The sequence below is a fragment of the Sceloporus undulatus genome, chromosome 3, assembly GCF_019175285.1.
Source record: "Sceloporus undulatus isolate JIND9_A2432 ecotype Alabama chromosome 3, SceUnd_v1.1, whole genome shotgun sequence".
NCBI classification, from domain to species: Eukaryota; Metazoa; Chordata; class Lepidosauria; order Squamata; family Phrynosomatidae; genus Sceloporus; species Sceloporus undulatus.
In genome coordinates, this window is record NC_056524.1 from 92834775 (window position 1) to 92855446 (window position 20672).

General features: G+C 39.4%; 1 protein-coding gene across 4 annotated transcripts in view; it reads right to left on the reverse strand.

Annotated features, from left to right (window-relative positions):
- Positions 1–20672, reverse strand: part of STS (steroid sulfatase) — a 211094-nt gene that overhangs the window by 154426 nt on the left and 35996 nt on the right. For all 4 annotated transcript variants that reach the window (XM_042457724.1, XM_042457722.1, XM_042457721.1 and 1 more), the window contains exons 5-6: positions 20214–20637; positions 12193–12329 (exon numbers count right to left, since the gene is read on the reverse strand). In XM_042457724.1, coding sequence (XP_042313658.1) covers positions 12193–12329; positions 20214–20637 — 561 coding nt within the window. The remainder of the gene's footprint in view (positions 1–12192; positions 12330–20213; positions 20638–20672) is intronic.

Below are 20672 nucleotides of genomic sequence, written 5' to 3' on the forward strand. Positions count from 1 at the left end.
AAGCCTACTTCGCCGCTTCACCATGGCGGATGGCAGGAGGCTGCCTCCTCCTCCTCTTCTTGCCATCTCCTCCTCCTCCTCCCTGCCTGAACCTCCGTTCTCCTCTTCCTCCTTCCTCTCTGCTGCCCCTTTGTCATCGTCCTCCTCCTCCAGTTGGGGAAGAGGAGGAGGAGGAGGTAGCAAGGTAAGTTTTGGGCAGCCGGGGCAGCAAAGTGCCATTGTCCCCAATGGTGGTGTACCATATGACTACGCCACCATTGAGGTCAATGGGATTTGAGCATCCACAGATTTTGGCATGTGTGGGAATCTGGAATGGATCCCTTGCGGATACTGAGGGCCCACTGTACTTATGTAATGCTGAAGAATATTGACAGGGAAGTGCTGTTTTATAAATTACTCATTCCTCATATAAAGACATATAAAGCTAGTGAACTGATCATTTTGAGGACTTGTTTATGATGCACCACAACCCAATTCATAAATTTACAGTGCCCTTCGTATCTATTGCAGTTTGATTCCACAACTGTTGGCGGATAACAAAATCTGTGGATTCTCAAGTTCAGTTAAATGCAAAGGCATAGTAAAATGGGGTACCTAATATTAAATAGCAAAAGCAAGATTTGCTTTTTGGAACACACACACACACACACAAGCCATGCTTGAATCCATGCATAAAGAATCATTGGATATAGAGGGCTGATTGTATTGGTCCTGGAGCAAGATCATTTATCATACAATTGTCATTATTGCATTATTTCCTGGTCTTCTCAGTATTCACTGGCTGTTTTCAATAGCATCAAAAGCCTGTTTGTTTGTTCAGCAATGTTTCAATAACTGAAATACAAACAAAATGACCTGTCTTTGCTTTCTGAACAATATAATTGCTTACTGTATTCATTCAAAATTAATTGCAACTATGACTCTACTAGTGACATTATCAAATCTGTCTGCTCTGGGGTTTTTTTGTTGTTGTTTCTGTTTTAATACTCTCTCCTCTCTCTCTTTGTGTGTGTGTGTATTATAGTAAACAACAAAGACATTAGAATAGTTCAAGACTTTTCTTCCCTTGGCTCCGTCTCCAACCAGAGTGGAGAATACAGTCAAGAAATCAGAAGACTTGGACTTGGAAAGGCAGCTACGAAGAAACTAGACAAGATTTTGTGGGTTTTGGGGATATGTGGCCATGTTCTAGAAGATTTTCTTCCTGACGTTTTGCCAGCATTCTCTGTCCATGCTGGAGCCCTGTGCAATAAAGTTCCTGGTTTCCTCAGATGTTTTGGATCACAACTTCCAGAATTCCTGACAACTGGCCATACTGGCTAGGGCTGATGGAAACTGAAGAGTGTAAATGGGCCAGATTACTATACTTTTGACTAACTTGCTTTTAGTAGAGATACTAACAGCATTATGGTTTGACCTCTGTGGAATAAACAATATGCACCATTCTAAATGTTGGTTATATTTCTAGAAGATGCTAATTGCCACAAAATAGGATTTTAAGAAACCATCTTGGCATGAGAGGAAGAAGATACTTGTTCGTGAGCTGCCACCACATAGCTCCTTGTGGTGGCCATCAATCCCATAACTGCCTTCCAGAAAAGTTTCTGGAAAAACCATCTTGCCATGAATGGAATGGGAGAAGAAGGCAATTAAGGTTAAAATATTAACAGAGGCAAAAAGGAGAAGAGGAACATAAAATGAGAACAGAGAAAAGAACAGGCCAGAGAGAAACAGCACAGAAGCAAAATAGTGTACCCAGGACTACATCTAGACTGCAGAATTAACAGTTTGACACTACTTTAGCTGCCATGGCTCAATGCTATGGAACTCTGGGATTTGTAGTTTTATGATATATTTAGTTTTCTCTGTCAGCTTTGGTGCCACAACAAATTACAAATCCCAGAATTCCTTAGGATGGACCCATGACAGTTAAAGCGGTGTGAAACTGCATTCAGTATGGCAGCAGCCTGAGCAAAGTATGATGCAGAATAGTTATATTCCCGTTCAACCACCACCACATTTTTTCTTCCTTTCACCTAATCTTTTTCCTGTGGGATATATGTAAGCAATTAATCACAAAAACAGAAAAAGTGTAATTACTGATTTTTGTAAGCTGCTCTGGTAGCCTTATTCATTTAAGAGCTGGTTAGAATTTCTTTATATAAATAAATAATCCATTACAAACAACTGGAGGTATTCTGTGAAGCTAGACAAGACTTTAGAGTAAACATACATTGTCTCTTTATTATTGCTTTGCTATTTCCAACACAATCTCTTTGAGAGGCACTCTGAAAACTCCAGTATCCCAGGAATTTGCCTTACATGTAATCAGTTCAACAATCCAGTGGTGTATATTGTCCATGCTGATTGGTATTGCTTCTTCAGAGTTCCAGAGACAGAAATCTTTCCTACTCTTCTCACAGTTTGAGACGGGGACCTCTCCAGACAAATAATTTGTTCTGGCATTGATTTATGCCACCACCCCAACCCCCCTCATGAGTTTGCATTTTAAAGCTAAAAAAACAACTTTATGGTTTCCCAGTCCCATTCTATCTCTGTACAAGCTTTTTTTCTGCTGCACACACCAACGTTTTCTCTCTCATAGAAAATAAATGGGTCATGCAGGTCTCTAAATTACAAGTTCTGTCTTCAAAGTATCAAAAATAGATGATATTGTTAATCATTTTTTCTCTCCCTTCTTTAATTACATCTCTTATCTTTCTCCTTTTATTTCCTGAAAGAGTATCTGATAAGGCAGGTGGAAAACATGAGCTAGGATCCAAACGAACAAACAAATATTAACAATCCAGCACCAAAATACATTGCTAAAGTATGATCAAAGTGATATAGGCAAAGGCATTCTAGAGGGTTTTCTAAAGTCTACAGCACCACATGTTCACTTTGATTCCAACTGATTTTATTGGAATTTCTCAGGGCTAATGGTTTCCTATTGATTTTTCACCAGAATGTATCCCTATCCAGCTTGAGCTACATAACATTCAAAAACTGTATGTGTCTCTCCAGGGTTCATTTCTTCCCTGAGAAGTTCACAGAAACCATGTTTAAAGGAAGTGCTGAGGTGGTTGTCAATCATTAAGAACCAAAAATATCTAGAACAAAATGTCCTTCCATGAATGTTTGAACTTTGTTTTAGAGTTCAAGCACTGTTTCTGTGCATGTTCTATTAAAATGAATGTACTCTGTCCAGGTACTTGTTGGATTACGTAGTTGTTTGGGATTTTTGTAAATTGTTTCATAAGACCAAACTTGGTTGTGATGATTTTTAACTAAGGACTTTATCACACAGAGAAAATTGGAGGTTTAAACAACAGAATTCATGTGAAAATCATGCAATTGTGATTAACATTTTCACACATATCGCCATTAATGAGCCATTATTCCAGGAATAAACAGGCAATAAATAGCAACAAATCATTCATGGGATTTCCCTATGAACGATTTGTTGCTGTTTATTACCTGTTTATTCCCAGGATAATGGCACTTTAATCCCAACGTCGTGTGAAAACGATTGCGTGATTTTCACATAACCCGATTTTCTCCTTACATCAGTTAAGTCGTTACATCAGGTAAGATAATTCCAGTGTCAAGATCTTACTTCTAAAATACTCAATTTGAAACCAAATTTAGTGGTTTAGGATTAGAGATCCCTCTGCACAAAATCTTCAAAATGACTTTGCCCTCCACACAAAAGTAGTATGAATCCAACACTGAATTTGACAACAGGATAATTCATTAATGCACAGAATTGATTCATTAAGGCTAATGGTTTTCTGGCTGAAAGGGAATGAGCAGTGGAAACATCTGGAGTAGCAGAATTTTATCAGTACTGATAATGGCAGGTTAAATAGTTTTCTCTGTTTTAATAAACAGCACTCTAATATGTGATGGCTGAGGATAGCTGGCACAAGACCCATCTCTTGAACAATCACTATAGCTTGATGGTAGTGCTGAAATTCATCCATTCAATTCTGATATTACATTTGGAGTAGAAATGTGAATTAGGTTGAACTCTGTGTGTTTACAATCAAGAGTTTATTGTTTTTAAGTTCATTGCTAAGCATGTATCTACTGTTGAGGTGAAAGTCATTTTGCAATAATTTAATAAATACGGTATTGTTTACTGAAAATAATTTTGTACTTTGCTACACTGAAACCACAAATGGGTATAAGGTGAACGGGTGGGAGGAAAGCAAGAGAATATTATGTTTTAGCACTGCTGTGCTTTCAGCTTGATTATTTCAAGTACAAACTTGTTTTCACGGATAATTACCTCTAGAAATGAAGAGTCATTCCAATATACCCACAAAGAAAGTAGAACCCTTGCAGAACTTGATAAATTAGCCTGCCTCTGAAAGTTATGCTCTATGAGGCCATATGCCTTGTATAGACTCATACTCAACCTTTCTTGCTTTACAGAATCCTATGTAAAATCATAATAATAATTAGGACTAGTTAATTGTAGGACTGCTAGATATAGACAGTGCTGGGAATTTAAGGTCAACAACTACCTGAGGAGAGCAAATTTCCCATTCCTGGTTTAGATACTACTAACATGAAATGATAGTTCACCATCTTCCCCAGTCAAGTGATTGTGGTTCATCTGTAACATGAAAAACAGGGCATGCTATATTCATATCTATAAACTGTGCAGCACTTCTCTTTTTGTGACTGTGTTTGGCTAAGTTTAAAAAAGCAGAGGTTTTGCTGTGCACATACATACATCTTCTGGATATTATCTGGAGTAACATACATATAGGGGTGAAACACATAAAGCCGTTTCGACCACTTTGAAGGCGGGGCATTTAGATGACACATGCCTCCAAAGAGGGTGGAAACCAGATTGAAGCCACGCTCCAGGCCTAAAAATCAGGATATTCTGACTTAGCCCAGAAAATGCACACCTTCAACCCCTCATATAAACTTCCCAACATCAGATCAGTTCTGAAGGAGCAGTTCTGAAGGAGTAATCCATCCATCCTAACCCAATCCTACAGTTGCACATAAATGCACTGGTGCAAGTGCGCATTAAAAAAGGATGGAGCTATGGTACTCAAGTGGTCAGGGTGGCAGTACGAAAAAGTGGAAGTGTGACATAACTATAAGTGGATATAGTTACAACAGACACAAACCAGACAGTCCAAGTGGGAGTGAAGGGGTGTGAAGGTGGCATGTAGGAGGCTTGATTGTGCTTTGCTAGTGTTTTACTGGACACACTGATGTTCCAAGGAGGATTGCAGGTGCAATTGTGTGGCCGTTCAATGGCGTGGCTAGCCAATGGGATGGCATCTACGCAGTAGGCAGCAATCTGTTTATGCAATGGTGTACATGCATGGTAGGGAGCTTGACACTGCACCATGTGGATGAGCTGTGCACTTTCGGGTTCTCCTGGGAGTGGACGGTGTGGACAGCGGGGTTTCAAATAGATTTTATAAAAAGCAGATTTGACATGTGTGTCTTCTGAAATTTTATTGTATATTTATTTCATTGCGTGTTTACTAATTCTTGGTGTTTGAGTGGAACATCTGTTCTGCCCCTTATAAGATTAAACAGAACTCTAGATTAATTTAATAATAATATAATAATAAAATTTTATTTATATTTCCTGCCTTTCCCAATGGATCGAAGCGGGATTACAACAAGAATACAATGATACAATATCTAAAATACATATCTAAAATACATATCTAAAATTGTTACAATAAAATCAATAAATGGCAATTCTGATCTGAGGTGAACCGTTCTTCTTTACAGAAGATCTGGGGGGGGGGGTAGGCTCGCTGGAAGAGATCCATCTTTAATGCCTTCTTCAAGGCATCTAAGGTAGATATAAGGCGGATGTCTTCCGGAAGGTTGTTCCATAGCATGGGGGCAGCAGCAGTGTATGCTCTTTGTGAAGTAGCTGTTAATCTCACTTTAGGAGACAAGTAGGTTCTTCCCAGTTGTTCTGAGGATGTGAGGCAGATTGCGTAGGGAGAGGCGTTCCCTCAAGTAACTTGGGCCCAAGCCATGTAGGGCTTTAAAGGTAATAACCAACACTTTATATTGCACCCGGAAGCTAATTGGCAGCCAGCGTAAGGATTTTAAGACTGGTGTTATATGGTCTGATCTGGAAGTTCCAGTGACCAATCTGGCTGCTGCATTTTGGATTAGTTGAAGCTTCTGAACTTGGTACAAAGGTAGCCCCATGTAGAGCACATCACAGAAATCTAAGCGAGAGATTACCAGTGCATGTACCACTGTTTCAAGGTCCTTTTTGTCCAGGTACCAAGCACTCCTGGCCATCGCATCAACTTGAGATGATAAATGTAAAGATGAGTCCAGGAGTACTACCAAACTGCAGACTTTCTCCTTTAGGGGGAGTGTGACCCCGTCCAGGACAGGATGGCAAATCTCCGTCCCTGGACTAGGAGTATTATCACAAGTACCTCCATTTTTTCTGGATTCAACTTGAGTTTGTTTTCCCTCATCCAGCCCATTACTGACCCCAGGCAGGCATCCAGAGGAGAGATGCCGTCCTCAGTTACTGTACCAGTCGGAGACATGGAGAGGTAGATCTTAGTATCATCATCATATTGATAACACCGTGCTCCATGTCTCCGGATGATCTCTCCCAGTGGCTTCACGTAAATGTTAAATAGCATGGGGGATACAATGGTGCCCTGAGGAATGCCAGATGTCAGCTCTCTTTTGCGAGAGTAACTGTCCCCAGCCTTACTATCTGGAGTCTACCCGAGAGGTAGGAACAGAAGCATTGGAGCGCAGTGCCTCTGATACCTAACTTTCTCAGGCGCTCCAGAAGGATACCATGGTTGATGGTATCGAAGGCTGCTGAAATGACCAAGAGTACCAACAGGGTCACACTTCCCCCATCAATACTCAGACGGAGATCATCGACTAAGATGACCATGGCTGTCTCAACTCTGTATCCCGCTCTAAAGCCAGTTTGAAATGGGTCTAGATAATCGGGTTCATCCAAGACAGCTTGGAGTTGGAAGGCGACTGCCCTCTCGATCACTTTGCCCAAGAATGGTAATAGAGAGACCGGTCTGTAGTTGTTCCTCAACAGGGGATCCAGGGAGGGTTTCTTTAAAAGAGGTTTCACTATAGCTAGTTTTAGTGAAGATAGAAATGTACCCTCCCGGAAGGATGCATTTATTATCAAATGAAGTGATGTTTTTATTTCATCACTTCCCTGGACAGTCAGCCAGGATGGGCAAGGATCAAGAGGGCACATCATCCTCCTTACAGTTTCAAGGAGTTTGTCCACGTCATTGGTATTTACAAACTCAAAGTGATTCAGTTTAATCCGATTTACAGAGTCACTGGACATCTCTGTCATCAAGATCAGCCCTTATCTGAGAAATTTTATCAGCAAATAAGTCATTAAAAGCGTCACAGCAGGCCATAGTTGGTTCTACTAAAGGGTTCAGGGTGGGAGACGGTTGAGTTAGCTCTTTAACCACCCTGAACAGCTCCGCTGGACGAGACTCCGCCGATGCAATCCGTGCAGCACAGAACGAGTTCTTTGCTGCATCGATTGCTGCTCCATAAGAATTTAACATATTCTTATGGAGTATCTTGTCAGATAAGCACTGATGTTTCTGCCAGCGGTGCTCTAGTCATTACACAGCCTGCTTCATTTACGAAGGTCTTCCGTATACCAGGATTTTTTTATTTGGAGCGGGCTGGAAAGGATGCTCGGGAGCAATAGAGCCCTGGTAAGACTGCTATTCCAGGTATTGACCAGGATTTCAACAGAATCGCCATCATTCACAACCAAAACTCCCTCTAGGGCTTCTTGGAACCTTTTGGGCCTTCAGTCCTACCTTGACCAGAAAATGATCCATCCATGACAGGGCAATGGTTTGCTTTACTTCTGCCCACAGATGTTTCCGGTCCATGCTAAAGACCACATCGAGTGTATTACCAGCACAATGTGTTGGACCTGAGACCAATTGAGACAGACCCATGGCCTCATGGAATCCATGAATTGCTGAGCTGCACCTGTCAGGTCTGATGAGCCAGCCTTGAAGATAAGAAGCCTAGGGGACTCCAACACCAGCTCTGAGACCAGCTGTGTCAGCTCGGTTAGGGAGTCTGTTAGGCAACGGGGTGGACGGTAGACCAACAGAATCCCCAAACTGTCTCTAGCCTTTAGAGTCAGGTAAATACACTCGATGTGCTCTGTTTTACGGCCTGGTTTTCTGGTCGGAGTGATGGTACTTTTGTGGACTATGGTCACTTCTCCCCCTCACCCACTTTCCCTGACATGCTCCTTGACAGCATACTCAGCTGGGAGAGCTTTGACCCAGGTCACACTACGGTCCTCTCCCAGCCAGGTTTCTGTAAAACACGCCAGGTCGGCATTCTCCTCTTCTAGCAAATCATGGTTGATATAAGATTTGTTTTTTTACTGACCTGGTGTTGCAGAGGAGCAGGGTGAGGGTCTGTGGTATGTTTGGGATGATCCTCGGTTCTCTTGGGCTAACAGGGTGAATGGAAGGCGGGATAGATCTTAGGTATCTATCTCATCTCCCTTTGTGTTTCTTGTTCACCCTGTTCACGCTATATGTCCCATTGCCCTGCACTACTCCAATTGATACCCCCTGAACTGCATTCACAATCGTATAGTTATCTTCAATGAACAGCCCATTATCCTCCCCTTCTCTATTCATAACTGAGTCCATAGATGCTATATTGGCAATCATATTAGTGCACAGTAGATGATATAGGATTGATAGTTGCTGACAATGCTAATGCTAATAGATTAAATTTGGCTCATAACCCTAATAAACAGCAATAACAACAGGGTAAAACATGATGTAGCTTTAATGCCCCAAAGATGGCCTTGGAAGGCGCTCAACGACCATGCATTTTGGATTCAGTTCCATGGAGCTGAGAGTCTAGTACAATACGAATTCATGAAGAGGAATCCCCTCAACTGCAGAATGGCAGCTCTTGCAAAAGTATAACCCCTTGTTGTTATGTCTTACATAGCTCTGTTAGTTGTCAAAGTATGAGGCACTTTCAGTTATTGTTGTGTCCCCTCTGTCATCTCATGTTATATGTCAGACCAGCCAAATAATGTTAACCACCACAAAGTGCGTGTCAGTAATAATCACTTTCCTTGTGTCCATATTATAATGAGATAGTACTCACCCCACTCTCAAAAAGTTTTAGAATTGATAAGCCTCATGATCAGCACATATTTAAAAAGAAAGTGCCCCCTTTTACATTCACATAACCCATGTTTCCCAGCTAATACTGCTGTTTTGTCACCCAAACTTTCTACATTATGATTCTTACACAAATGACAAAAAAGGAGTATTTTAAAAACAATTTCATCTTCCTACCCCCCCCCCCCCCAAAAAAAAAGACTTCGAAAGCTGTGCAGCTTTCAAACATTATTCCCAGTTTGGGATATATTCTGAGTAAAATGTGCATGTATTTGTGTCAGGTGTTTGTGACGAAAACACAATTTTTGGCATATATACAAATGCTATTTTCTGCACAAAAATATTTTCTGCACAAAAAATACACATGGAAATTTTGCATAGTCCTCAACTACAGTATTGTGTCCACAGAAAACAACATTTTTTCATGAAAAGGAATATTTCTGCACAGACTTATTATTTTCTGTGCAGAAATGTTGGTTCCTAAACAGAAAATGCTGTTTACTGAATATAAAAGCACAGATCTATCTATCTATCTATCTATCTATCTATCTATCTACAAAATAAATTACAAACTGTGGAGATTCTTGTCAACCCAGGATTACCCTCATCAGGGTATTTTTGAACACTGAATACTTTATATTCTTTATATTTTACACACCTATACAAAAGTTCATGTATATATCAGGGCTTTTGTTTCATGCACACGGCAGCAGACATTACTGCACATAAGAACAGTATTTTTCTTACTGCAGAAGAAACATGAGTATTTCTGTGATACCGAGTGAATGGAGTTTGAAATCATGGTAAAACTCTGAATCAACCTGATGTTACAAGAAACAAGGAAATACCATGCTTCCATGCTGCCTTCTTCACATACTTTTGCTCAGAACATTTACTTTAGCCCTTTTGCATTATATTTTAGTTCCCCTGAATTCCTGTTTTGTAACAAAATCCACAGAACTACCCCTATAATACACATCTGTACAGTAAACAAAGTCTGAAAACTTCAGCCACTTGGCATTTATCCTTTTTTTTCTCCGAGTGGACAACCACTGCTACCACCCTGGCTCAAACAAAATCTATCTCAGTTAATCTATTGATTACTGTCACTGTAATTTTGTTCCAGTCAGAGCACGGTATTGGAACAGGAAGGAAGGAAGGAAGGAAGGAAGGAAAGGGGGAGGGGGAGGAAATGTCCTATGCCAGCAAAACATGAAACAGCAAATCAAACTGACATGTTTGGGTCATGAGTAAGTTGGACCATTCCCATTCTAGGGAAATAAAATTTTCTTCTTTTAGGAGAACATGGGCCTTGACTGAAATCAGAAAATATCCCACAACCTAAGAACATGTGTGTCTTCTGAAATTTTATTGTATGTTTATTTCACTGTGTGTTCACTAAATCTTGATGTTTGAGTGGAACATATGAACATTCCTTTGAAAATGGGATATGATTATACCATGCATTTAGAAGTAAAGTATATTTGAAAATTTTTATGATCCTCAAAAGACAGGGTATCCTGATTTATTGAGATGCCCAAATGAAAAAGATTGCCTCAGTAGAAATAAAGTGGCATTCTCCCCTTGTTTTTCCTATTTTCAGTCAGTTTTACACACAAAAAGAATGGATTTATGCAAAAAACATTCTACAGTTTTTCCTCCATTTTTGCGGGGATCCATTCCAGACCTCATCCCATGCAAAACTAGAAATTGACACCTATGCAAGCCCTGTTGACTTGAATGGCTCCGTGCGTCATGGCCACACAGGCCATTTTAACCTTCCCCACTTGCTGGTCTACAAAGGACCGAGACTGTGGATTTGAACTCGACAAAAATGGAGGGAGGACTGTATTTTACATAAACTGTACGCATTTTTGTGAAAAAGCATTGTTTTTTCTGGAAAGAAAGAAAGAGCATTGGAAAAAGTCCAAAGATCCTATAGTCCTGGCAGAGAGAAAACCTTTGAAAGTTGTTGCTCTTACATGAAAGAATATAATAAGTAAAGATACATATCCCCGCCTGACATACATGGGGATTCTTACTAGTGAGAGAAAGAAAATCCAATGCATTTTAAAAAAAAATCCTAGAGCTGGAGTGTAAATACTGCACATGATATCATTACTGTGTGCACCGTCCTTCTACCTCTACTGATATTATGAATAGGAAAAAGAAAATGATGCTGAGTTCTCTAAATGTTGTCTAAATATACTGTACATTCAGTTTATAAATTCTGTCAATATCTTATTACAAATTATTGTGACCACACCTGTTTTGACAGTTTTACTCCAGTTTGATATTTAAGAATGTGGAGGAGAAAAACATAAAATTGGTTGAGGCCCCACCTTCACTTGCCAGAATACTCCAAGGTGCCCCTGTTGTATTCTGGCCCTGAATTCCCCTTTATCTTTGCTACAGTATTTCAGCTATCACAGCAAACAATGGATGGCTGCTTTCCCATGCAGCTCTTGTTCTTACCCATTGCCAAGTTATCAACAGGGGGTAAAGCAACTCATGCCCTCGGAGAGATTTGTGCCAGTAGAGGTGGTGCCAGGTGGCTCACAGGGACCCTGAGTAAAGACCACCACAGCTGCAAACAGAGCTGAAAACCCGCAACAGAAAGTGACTTGTTTAAATGCTGGTTAGGGAGCAGGCATCATGAAGACAGACTGAATTCAGGATTTTGGCCTTGTAGCATGTAAATAGGACACAGAAAGCCAGGGGGGAATTTGGGGTAAATCACCCATGTAGACAATCCTCAATTTCCAGGTTTTTAACATGCTTTGAAATGTAATCATTCATCCTTAATAGCTTAGAGAGGCATCCTAAATTTGTTTTGACTCACTCATGTGTATGGCTGAGGCAAAACATTTTAGAAGTTGGCTCACTGTAGGGAAATAACCATTTTACACTGTCATAGACTGTACCAGGCTTTTCATATAGCTAAAAGGCAATTAGAAAATGAGACATAATATTTATGGATAGTCACTTAACATACCTATACTCCAGTCCATCTCTTCCACAGCATCCCCATATAAGCCATGTTTGCTCTTTCCTCTGAAAAGCTGGGATGCAAATAGAGCTGTGTGCACCTGAGGGTAAGAAAGGAAAAGAAGAAACGGTGCATCAGTGTTCCTGAAAGAGAAAGAAAGGCAGGGGAAAGAATACATTAGAATTCAAGGAATGCATACAATTTTATCAATATATTACCATCCCTATACATAAAAAGCCCTTTCGTTTGAAGTTTGTATCTTGGTCACTGTCTAGGGCAGGGATGCAAATATTAGACTGTTGCAGCCTTGCATTCAAAGATGAATTATTTCCATAGCTGTCTTCTGGCCCTTGGAGAAAACAGGTATTTTTTGTATCACTTTTGGCTCACATTCACACATCCCAAAGTCTTTTAATCTACATAGAAGTGCATGTGAACTTTTTGCATGAACATTGTGGGCTTTTATCAATCAAGCAAACAAACAAACAAACAAAAATTCAGTCAGTTTCCAGACAGCCATATGCTTATGTCTGAAAAATTGATATTTTTGGGTAAAGATAACAATTTTGCATCAAATTGTAACTATCTAGAAATGAATTTTTGCACAAAAAATGTTTTTGTGAGAAAAAAACCACATTTTTCACGGAGCAACAATTTTTCCAGATACCCTCAAGTTTTTTGTGCAAAACTGCTATCAAGATAGTTTTTAAAAAATGGATGTGTGGGTTGTATGAAAATCATTTCATGTGTGTGCACGTGCAAAAAAAGCATTATTTACTAAATCTACATGATTTTTTTGAGTGCAAAATTACTGTAGCAGAGTTTTGAAGAGTTGCAAAAACATATAGCACTCTGGAAACATGTTTCTTTGCATTAGAACCTTTTAATGACCCAAATTGATGTGTTTTTGCACCGAAATTATGCTTTCCACACAGAGGAATTTCCTGAATGCAAATACTACTGTAATTCAATGCTGAATCGGCACTGCAGGAATAAAGCAATTTAGCACTGCTTTAATTGTCATAACTCATTGCTATGGAATCCTGGGAACTACAATTTGTTGTGACACCAACCTCTCTAACAGAGACAGCTAAATGTCTCACAGAACTACAAATCTCAGAATTCCATAGCATTGAACCATGGCACTTTATTTCTGCAGTGCAGATGCAGCCTTGTTCTACAGATATAATGCAGGCAGAAATATTTTTGTCTTCCTAGTTCTTGCAACTGGTGCTATAACCTTCAACTAAGAATGAAAATGCTTGACTGTCATTTACAATGTAATAATGAATCCAAAGTTGTAATCATCATCATCATCATCATCATCTTGGGTTAAGAGCTGAAGCCTAATTTTTTTTTTTTTAGAGTAATCCCATTTTCCATATAGGAGTACAAAATAACTTAAGGCAGATTGATTTTAAAAAAGTACCAAAGAGAGAACTTACATCTCTTGCAACAGCATCTAATGGGAACCTAGGATTACAGCAATAAATACAGGACAGATACAAGTCACCACTTCTATTACAAATGCCCATTTTCTGGAGATAACAACCCCTGAAGCAATATAAAGGATGCTACTGTAACACTGAATTCTGACTCCAAGAACAGATATCTAATCAGTGGTTCATACAGAAAGGTATAAAATCATCCACTGGTTTGCTTTTTAAGCCCACCAGCCCTGATTGACAGCACACTCTCAGGTAAAGGATCTCACCTATTAATATCTTTAAGATTAGAAAGTCAGTGATGGCTATTTTTCTCAGTCTAAATCTCTCTCTTTTTGGATGGAAAGGGAACCATGACTGACTACCTCTCCTGTGACCTTGAAAATGGGATGGCACATCAGCTTGTAAATGGGAGGCAGATTTGACAATAACAGTTAAAGTCCTGTTTTATTAACTGGAGCACTTCAGCAAACAGCTCCTTTGGAAATTTATTGCCATCCCCTTCTACACAATTTACCAAGACAGACCTTCCTTTCTCAACAAATCTACATTTTATTCATTGGGAGTACAATAAAGCAAACTCTGTGCTTCCATAAAGCAGACAGTCATATCTGTTCACATGGCAATGACACTTTAGAAGCTCAACATGACATTGTTTAACATGCACAGTAATTCTTCTTGGTTGCTGTTAAATATTTCTTTCCTCCTTTTAAAAAATATTATCTGTTAAAAAATACCCCACACACTTCAGGAGCTGACTCACTTTCCAATCAACTGTGAGTGTCTTCTTTAATAGAAAAGAGAGACACATAAATTGGTCATAAAAGGAACTTGAAGACCTCACTTGAGATGCAAAGCATCTGTGAAAAAATAACTTGAAGAGCCGGACATTGTTTATGGATTTCAAGTAGATTTCTTCACTATTTAAAATACTTGTATATGTAGAACATGTAGCCTAATTCCAACTATTAGCCTTGATGGAAATAGAACAATTGAGTCAACTGCTTCATAGTTAACACTTATATAAATCCCATTCAAAATCTAATAGGTTGAACTTGAAATGGGAGTAAAAGCAGGATGGGGCATGATATGTAGAAAATACTGAATTTTGTGGACATTTTTGTCCTTCTAGAAGTTGAACTGCAATAGTTCAACAGACCTAGGAGATTGTCACATGAGTCCATGTTTTTGCCACACTCATGTTAATGAAAGAAAATGCTTGGGAGCAGCCTCTACTACAGTTACTGCAGCAGCCATTACTAGTCTGAGGCTCTCTTTCTCAGCATGCTGCTTTTAACCCCACCTTTCCTCCCAATTGTTTTACAGCATTCATTTGGTTTATATTTTTTCTCATTTTCTACACAATTTAGGCATTATAGTAATGTGATTGAGTGCGGGGGGGGGGGCAAAGAAAAGAAAGTGTTTTTTAAAAAAAGAAAGAAAAGAAAACAGGCTGCTTGGGAATAGCAGCAGGAAGGGGATGAAAATGATACCATGTGATTGCCAACGCCAGGACTAAAGCCCAGACATTACTGCACAGCCATTAATGGGAAAGCCCTGTCAGTAAAAAGGTATGCAATAGTCATGGATCGAATTCAGGCCAGCTACAGCTCAGCTGTGGTGTCATTTGATATGATTTGACCATAGGCACACCTATTCTGCTTTAATTCGCTTTTTAGGTGTGTGTGATAATCTCCCTACACAGAATAATGAATGATGAAGAATGCCAGGAACTGTAGTTCAGCAACATCCGAGAGGCTATACCATTCCCCCTACAGATCATACACACACACAGTGTCAATCCAGGATTTTTTGGGGGGAGAGGAGAGGAAGACTAGTCTCGCTTGTAGTTTCTGTTTCCTTTCCTCTCCCACCAAGAAGTATACTATTACTATCTTATATTATCAATCAGAGTTTTCAAGAGTTACTTTCCCTGCTCCCGCCTCCCAAACAGCAGTTCCAAGGGTGAGGAAGGGCTGATGCAGTCAAAAGCTGAAAGTTTTCCAAGCTCTCTTCCAGTTCATGTGACAAAAAAGGTGAAAGCAAGCCAGGGAGGAATGGAAATCCTGCAGCCCTCCAGATGTGATTGGACTAAAACTCCCATCTTTCCTTACCAACTGGCTATGCAGACTGGGGATGCTGGGATTTGTAGTCCAACAACATCTCAGGGCTGCATGATTGTCATCCCTGCTATAACAACTGGCAGTGACTCCCACCCTTTGGGGACTTGGTCTTCAGCAGTGCCAGCCCCGGTATTGGCTCTGAATTGGATATATATGTGTGTGCATATTCTGCACACATAATCATAGGATTACTTGCATTGTCTTGTTTAATTAAAAGTTCATTCCTTAGTAAATGGAGTGCTTGTTTTCTGCTGCTCCAGAGACTAGGATCCGGAGCAATGGGTGCAAACTGCAGGAAAAGAGATTCCACCTCAACATTAGGAGGAACTTCCCGACAGTAAGGGCTGTTCAACAGTGGAACACACTCCTTCCTCCAAATGTAGTGGAGTCTCCTTCCTTGGAGGTCTTCAAGCAGAGGCTGGATGGCCATCTGTCGGGGATGCTTTGATTTGGATTTCCTGCATGGCAGGGGGTTGGACTGGATGGCCCTTGTGGTCTATTCCAACTCTACGATTCTATGATTCTATGATTCCTCACTAATGAACTGAGTATACTGAATGCTATTTCAGTCAAAAAGAATTTGTTGCTTCAAACAGTTGGTACAGTTCATCTTTTATAACTGAAGCATATCATGTCAAAGTGGCATTTAAAGTATGACTAAATTTAAATAAGTGAAAAAATAACTTTTTTAAAGTGTCAAGAACAAACAAAGGCAGGGTGTTACTGGCTTCCTTAAATATAGAGCAAAAATGAGAAGAACATGATAATTTTTTAGAGTCTCTCTGTCTGTTATCTGCTCCTATGCAGAATATTTTTTCATGGCTACAAGCAGCTACACACATTTGACTTTTCACAGTCTTAAATCTTCAGATGTACCACATCACAGAGAAATAAATGCTTTGCCTTCCATAAGTAAGTAAAAAGGTTTTGTCATCCTCAAGATAATGTCTTACTTTTATTCATTCATTTTCAAATTCAAGCACATACACGCCTCTGCCAGGGGGTGGAGGAAGAGATAATTACTGTAGTCTATGCCTACTAACAAGATAATAATAATAATAAAAAAAAAAACCCACAAAAACCAAAAAACCCAGAGCCCTGCTCAGGCATCCATACACCCAATTCCCTACTGCTTGAGTAGGGGAAATAGGAATATACTTGCAGGTTTTGCACCTGTCATGTTCCCTCCTTCACATTTACAATGATGTAAAGCGGAGAAATGAAAAAATGGGGAACCATGCCAGCTATACTTATGTAGCCCTTGTGTGTGGCTTAGAAACCTGCCCGATTAGGAGAGGCAATGGGGAGGAGGACCTTTCCCTTGCTTTCTTTTTTTTTTTTTGGGGGGGGGGGGGAAGGTGGGGAACAGGTATTAGGAACCTTAGATAGTACGCTAATGTCTAAACACCTTTCATGGGCTGTTTCTTAACTTCATTTAAGAAAAAACCCATGGTATATTGTAAGCTCTTTAGAGATTTCAAGTTAAATTGAACATGTACAAAACATTTTGAGCCATGTTCTAAAACACTGACAAATTTGTCAAATAAAAGAAACTAGCTTAAAAAACAGTATGCAGTACAAAGAACAAGAGTGACAGTTTGAAAACTGTGTGTTCACATTATTGATGAGTTCATATTACTCTCATAGCCTTTTATTGTTCAGTTGCTGCCACTATGTGGTTTTATAAGAATTCTATATAAACTTGGTGTAATTGCTTAGTAATTGCCAAAGTCTAAGCATCCATACCATACCAGATTCTGCTCAGTGCTGAGTCTATCAAAACAAACAAACAAACAAATACTGTTCATTCTACTAACAGATTCCATTCATGAACTTGAATGGGGTTGATTATTCCCTATACCAACGTATCTCCTTGGAAACATCCAAGCTTGTTTGATTTCAGAAACTGAATAGGCTTAGGACTGATTTTAACTCAGTTGAAAATCCCCTGCCTAAAACGCTAGAGAGTCATTGCTAGTCCCAGCTGACCCTACTCTATTCATCTGGGCCCATGCTCTGGACAAATGAAATGAACAAAATTAGCAAGCAGCTGTCAAAGATTTTCTAAATTCTTGTGCAGAGGACCTTGTTGGATACTAAAGAGATGGCATGGGAATTCTAGTACGGACCTGAGATTTGAAGTGTAGCTGAAATTATATAGCATGCAAGGGGATCTTGTAGCACCTTTAAAGCTAACTGTGTGCAAGAAGTTGTAGGATAAGCTTTCATAGACTGAAGGGTGAAACAGATTGCCTTTTTGCGCCACTGTCCATGCTGCTTTGGAGTGCAATGTTTTGATGCCACATGTTCTGAAGATTCCCGGAAGCTGCCTTCACACTATCTGGTTGCCCACATGTAGGCTGGCTTCTGGGTACTCTGGCAGCACAATATTTAGACAGCGTATGTTGCAGGAGCTTTGTAAAGCCGTTGTGGAATGGGAAAAGCCAGCAATTTGCTGCTTCTTTTTGCATGAGCAAAAAGGCGCATGGGGCCACAGTGTGCAGTTGCCGCTGTCCCAATCTGCCTTTCTCAGGGAGGCTTCACGCCACCCCTTTGGGGTAGTTTGTTTCACCCCTGAGTCTACTTGCTTAGATACATATCCCAAACTAACATGGCTATGTCTCTGAAATTTCAGAGTAATCCACTGAAAAAATGCCACAGATATATTAACGGTGACACAAAGAGCTCTGAAAATAAGTTTTGTATATCCAAACAGACATGTGGGATGGGGTCTTTTAAACATCACCTACTACCACAGAAAATGTCATCTTGAAGGACATTTGAAAGGAATTTCCGGTAGGCCAGAGAATCTGAAAGTTTGTGTGGATCCTGAAACAGTCCTTTCCCCTTCCACCCTGTAAAGCAAGAGCTTATGCAGTGAAAATGTGGATTTGTAGTTCCCCTGTCAAAGGCTGGTAATGATTTTGATATTAAAAGATCTCTCTTATCTCCAGCTTTGTTAAAATGAATTTGATATAACCTCTCACGCAAGATTGGCCAGAATGATATGGGATGCTGCAGTTCTAAGTTTGTGCCAGCATACATGCTCAGAGTCTGTTGTATTTAAATTGGATTTACATTGGCTAAAGATCTATGGGATATTGATGGAATTGAAATGATCTGTCAAACTCAAATATCTTCCTATGTAGCCACACAACCTTCTTCCAATTAAAAGGAACAATTTCCACGATAGATTGCTGTGGTTATACACTTATGTACACTTATTTATTTGGGTATAAGACTAATTGAAATGAATGGGACTTACTTATGAGGAAACTTGTATACAATTACGCTATTACTTTTTAACATAGAGGAAAAATATTTAATTTAATTTCAAGTCCCATAAACTCAAAACGTCAGCTCAAAAATGATGACAACCCAAGTGAATATACTCTACCTATACATTTTCAGGACTGTTTGCCTGCCTAACAGTGCTTGAAATAGAATAGTACAAAATATGATTTTTTGCCATACAAAATATCAAATAATCTAGAAGGCATCAAAAATCTTGCTAGTTTTTTAAGCAAGAAAAATACTTAACAAGCATTATTTATTACTCCCAGGACAGCTTACATATTATCATATTCAAACATAAATTGGTATGGGATTTTGATTTTGTTTGTAACTGAAAAGTACTGCTCAATCATTCCAGGCTTATTAATAATGGGCTGAAGAAACAATAGAGTTTAACTCCAAATAAATTAAAGCCCTTTAAGGGGGAAAAACATCTACTGAGAAAATTCCAGAAAAGTGTAACCATAAAATGCTTTGAATATAGTGTTCATTAAAATAGTTAGCACATTGGGGTAGTATCTTTTCAACACTGATCACCTGTAAATTAAATTGAATGTACTATACAAATAATAAACAATATTTTCAGACTGGTACAAATGCAGTTCACATATATCAAGGAATGAATCCTATGCAATTAAAATGAACCCAAAAGAAAATATAAGAAACAATTTGACAAAACTTGATTGCAAAACTGATGCTATTGAATGAGAAAGGTTCTGAAACTATGCATGAACAGAATCCGATGAGCCACACAGAGCTCAACATAGAACCACAACTCCAGACATTATAACATTACTTGCTTGCTAGCACAGATATCATAACCAAGTGCATCTGTCAGTTACTCAGACATTCCTCCCCCTCCCCCCCAACTAGTGGTCTGCCTTTTTTGCAGGTGGAGATACAAAGTTTTTATGTATGATGTTCCTTCACTTCTGGCAATTTCAGGAAGAAGTCTGCTTTGCCTCAGGATGTGCCAGAATTACTCCAAATTTGATTTGAGATTTGGCCATACCGGATGCAGATTTATACTAACTAGAAGGATAACTGACGCTCCATAAATCTGTTGTGATGTGAGATAAATCTAGTGGTAGCTATTCCACATGTTACAATAAACAATCAATCACATTGGAATTCCATTCATTGCCTTAAAAATGAATATATCTACCTTCTTATAAATCTTTTGGCTTCTTCTGTAAATCTTTGAGTGAGGTTCTTGTAGCTCCAGGGTTGCTGGATAATACTATAATTTCTCATCAAGAAGCAATTCAGATATCGAAAGTTATAAAAGAAGAACAGCAAGATTCCAATTAACACTGCAGCCATTAAGATGAAGAAGCCAAGCACTCTGTGAGAAATTCTGAGGAGACCAAGATAATGCAAAACTCCCAGAGAGATTAAAGCAAGCCCAGTGATCTGTAGTATTGTAGGACTGTACATTTTAATTCCTCTTTGAAAAACACTTCCATGTTCAGGTTTGCAGTCTCTGATATTGTTCACAGGGAACCCATAGAAATAATTAAATCCATGATTTAATGGGTGGTGGCAGTAGTCATCATTGCTGTGGCAGTTTATCCCAAGATGCCATTTGCCTAAGTGAAGAAAACCATACAATTATTTCAAGTGG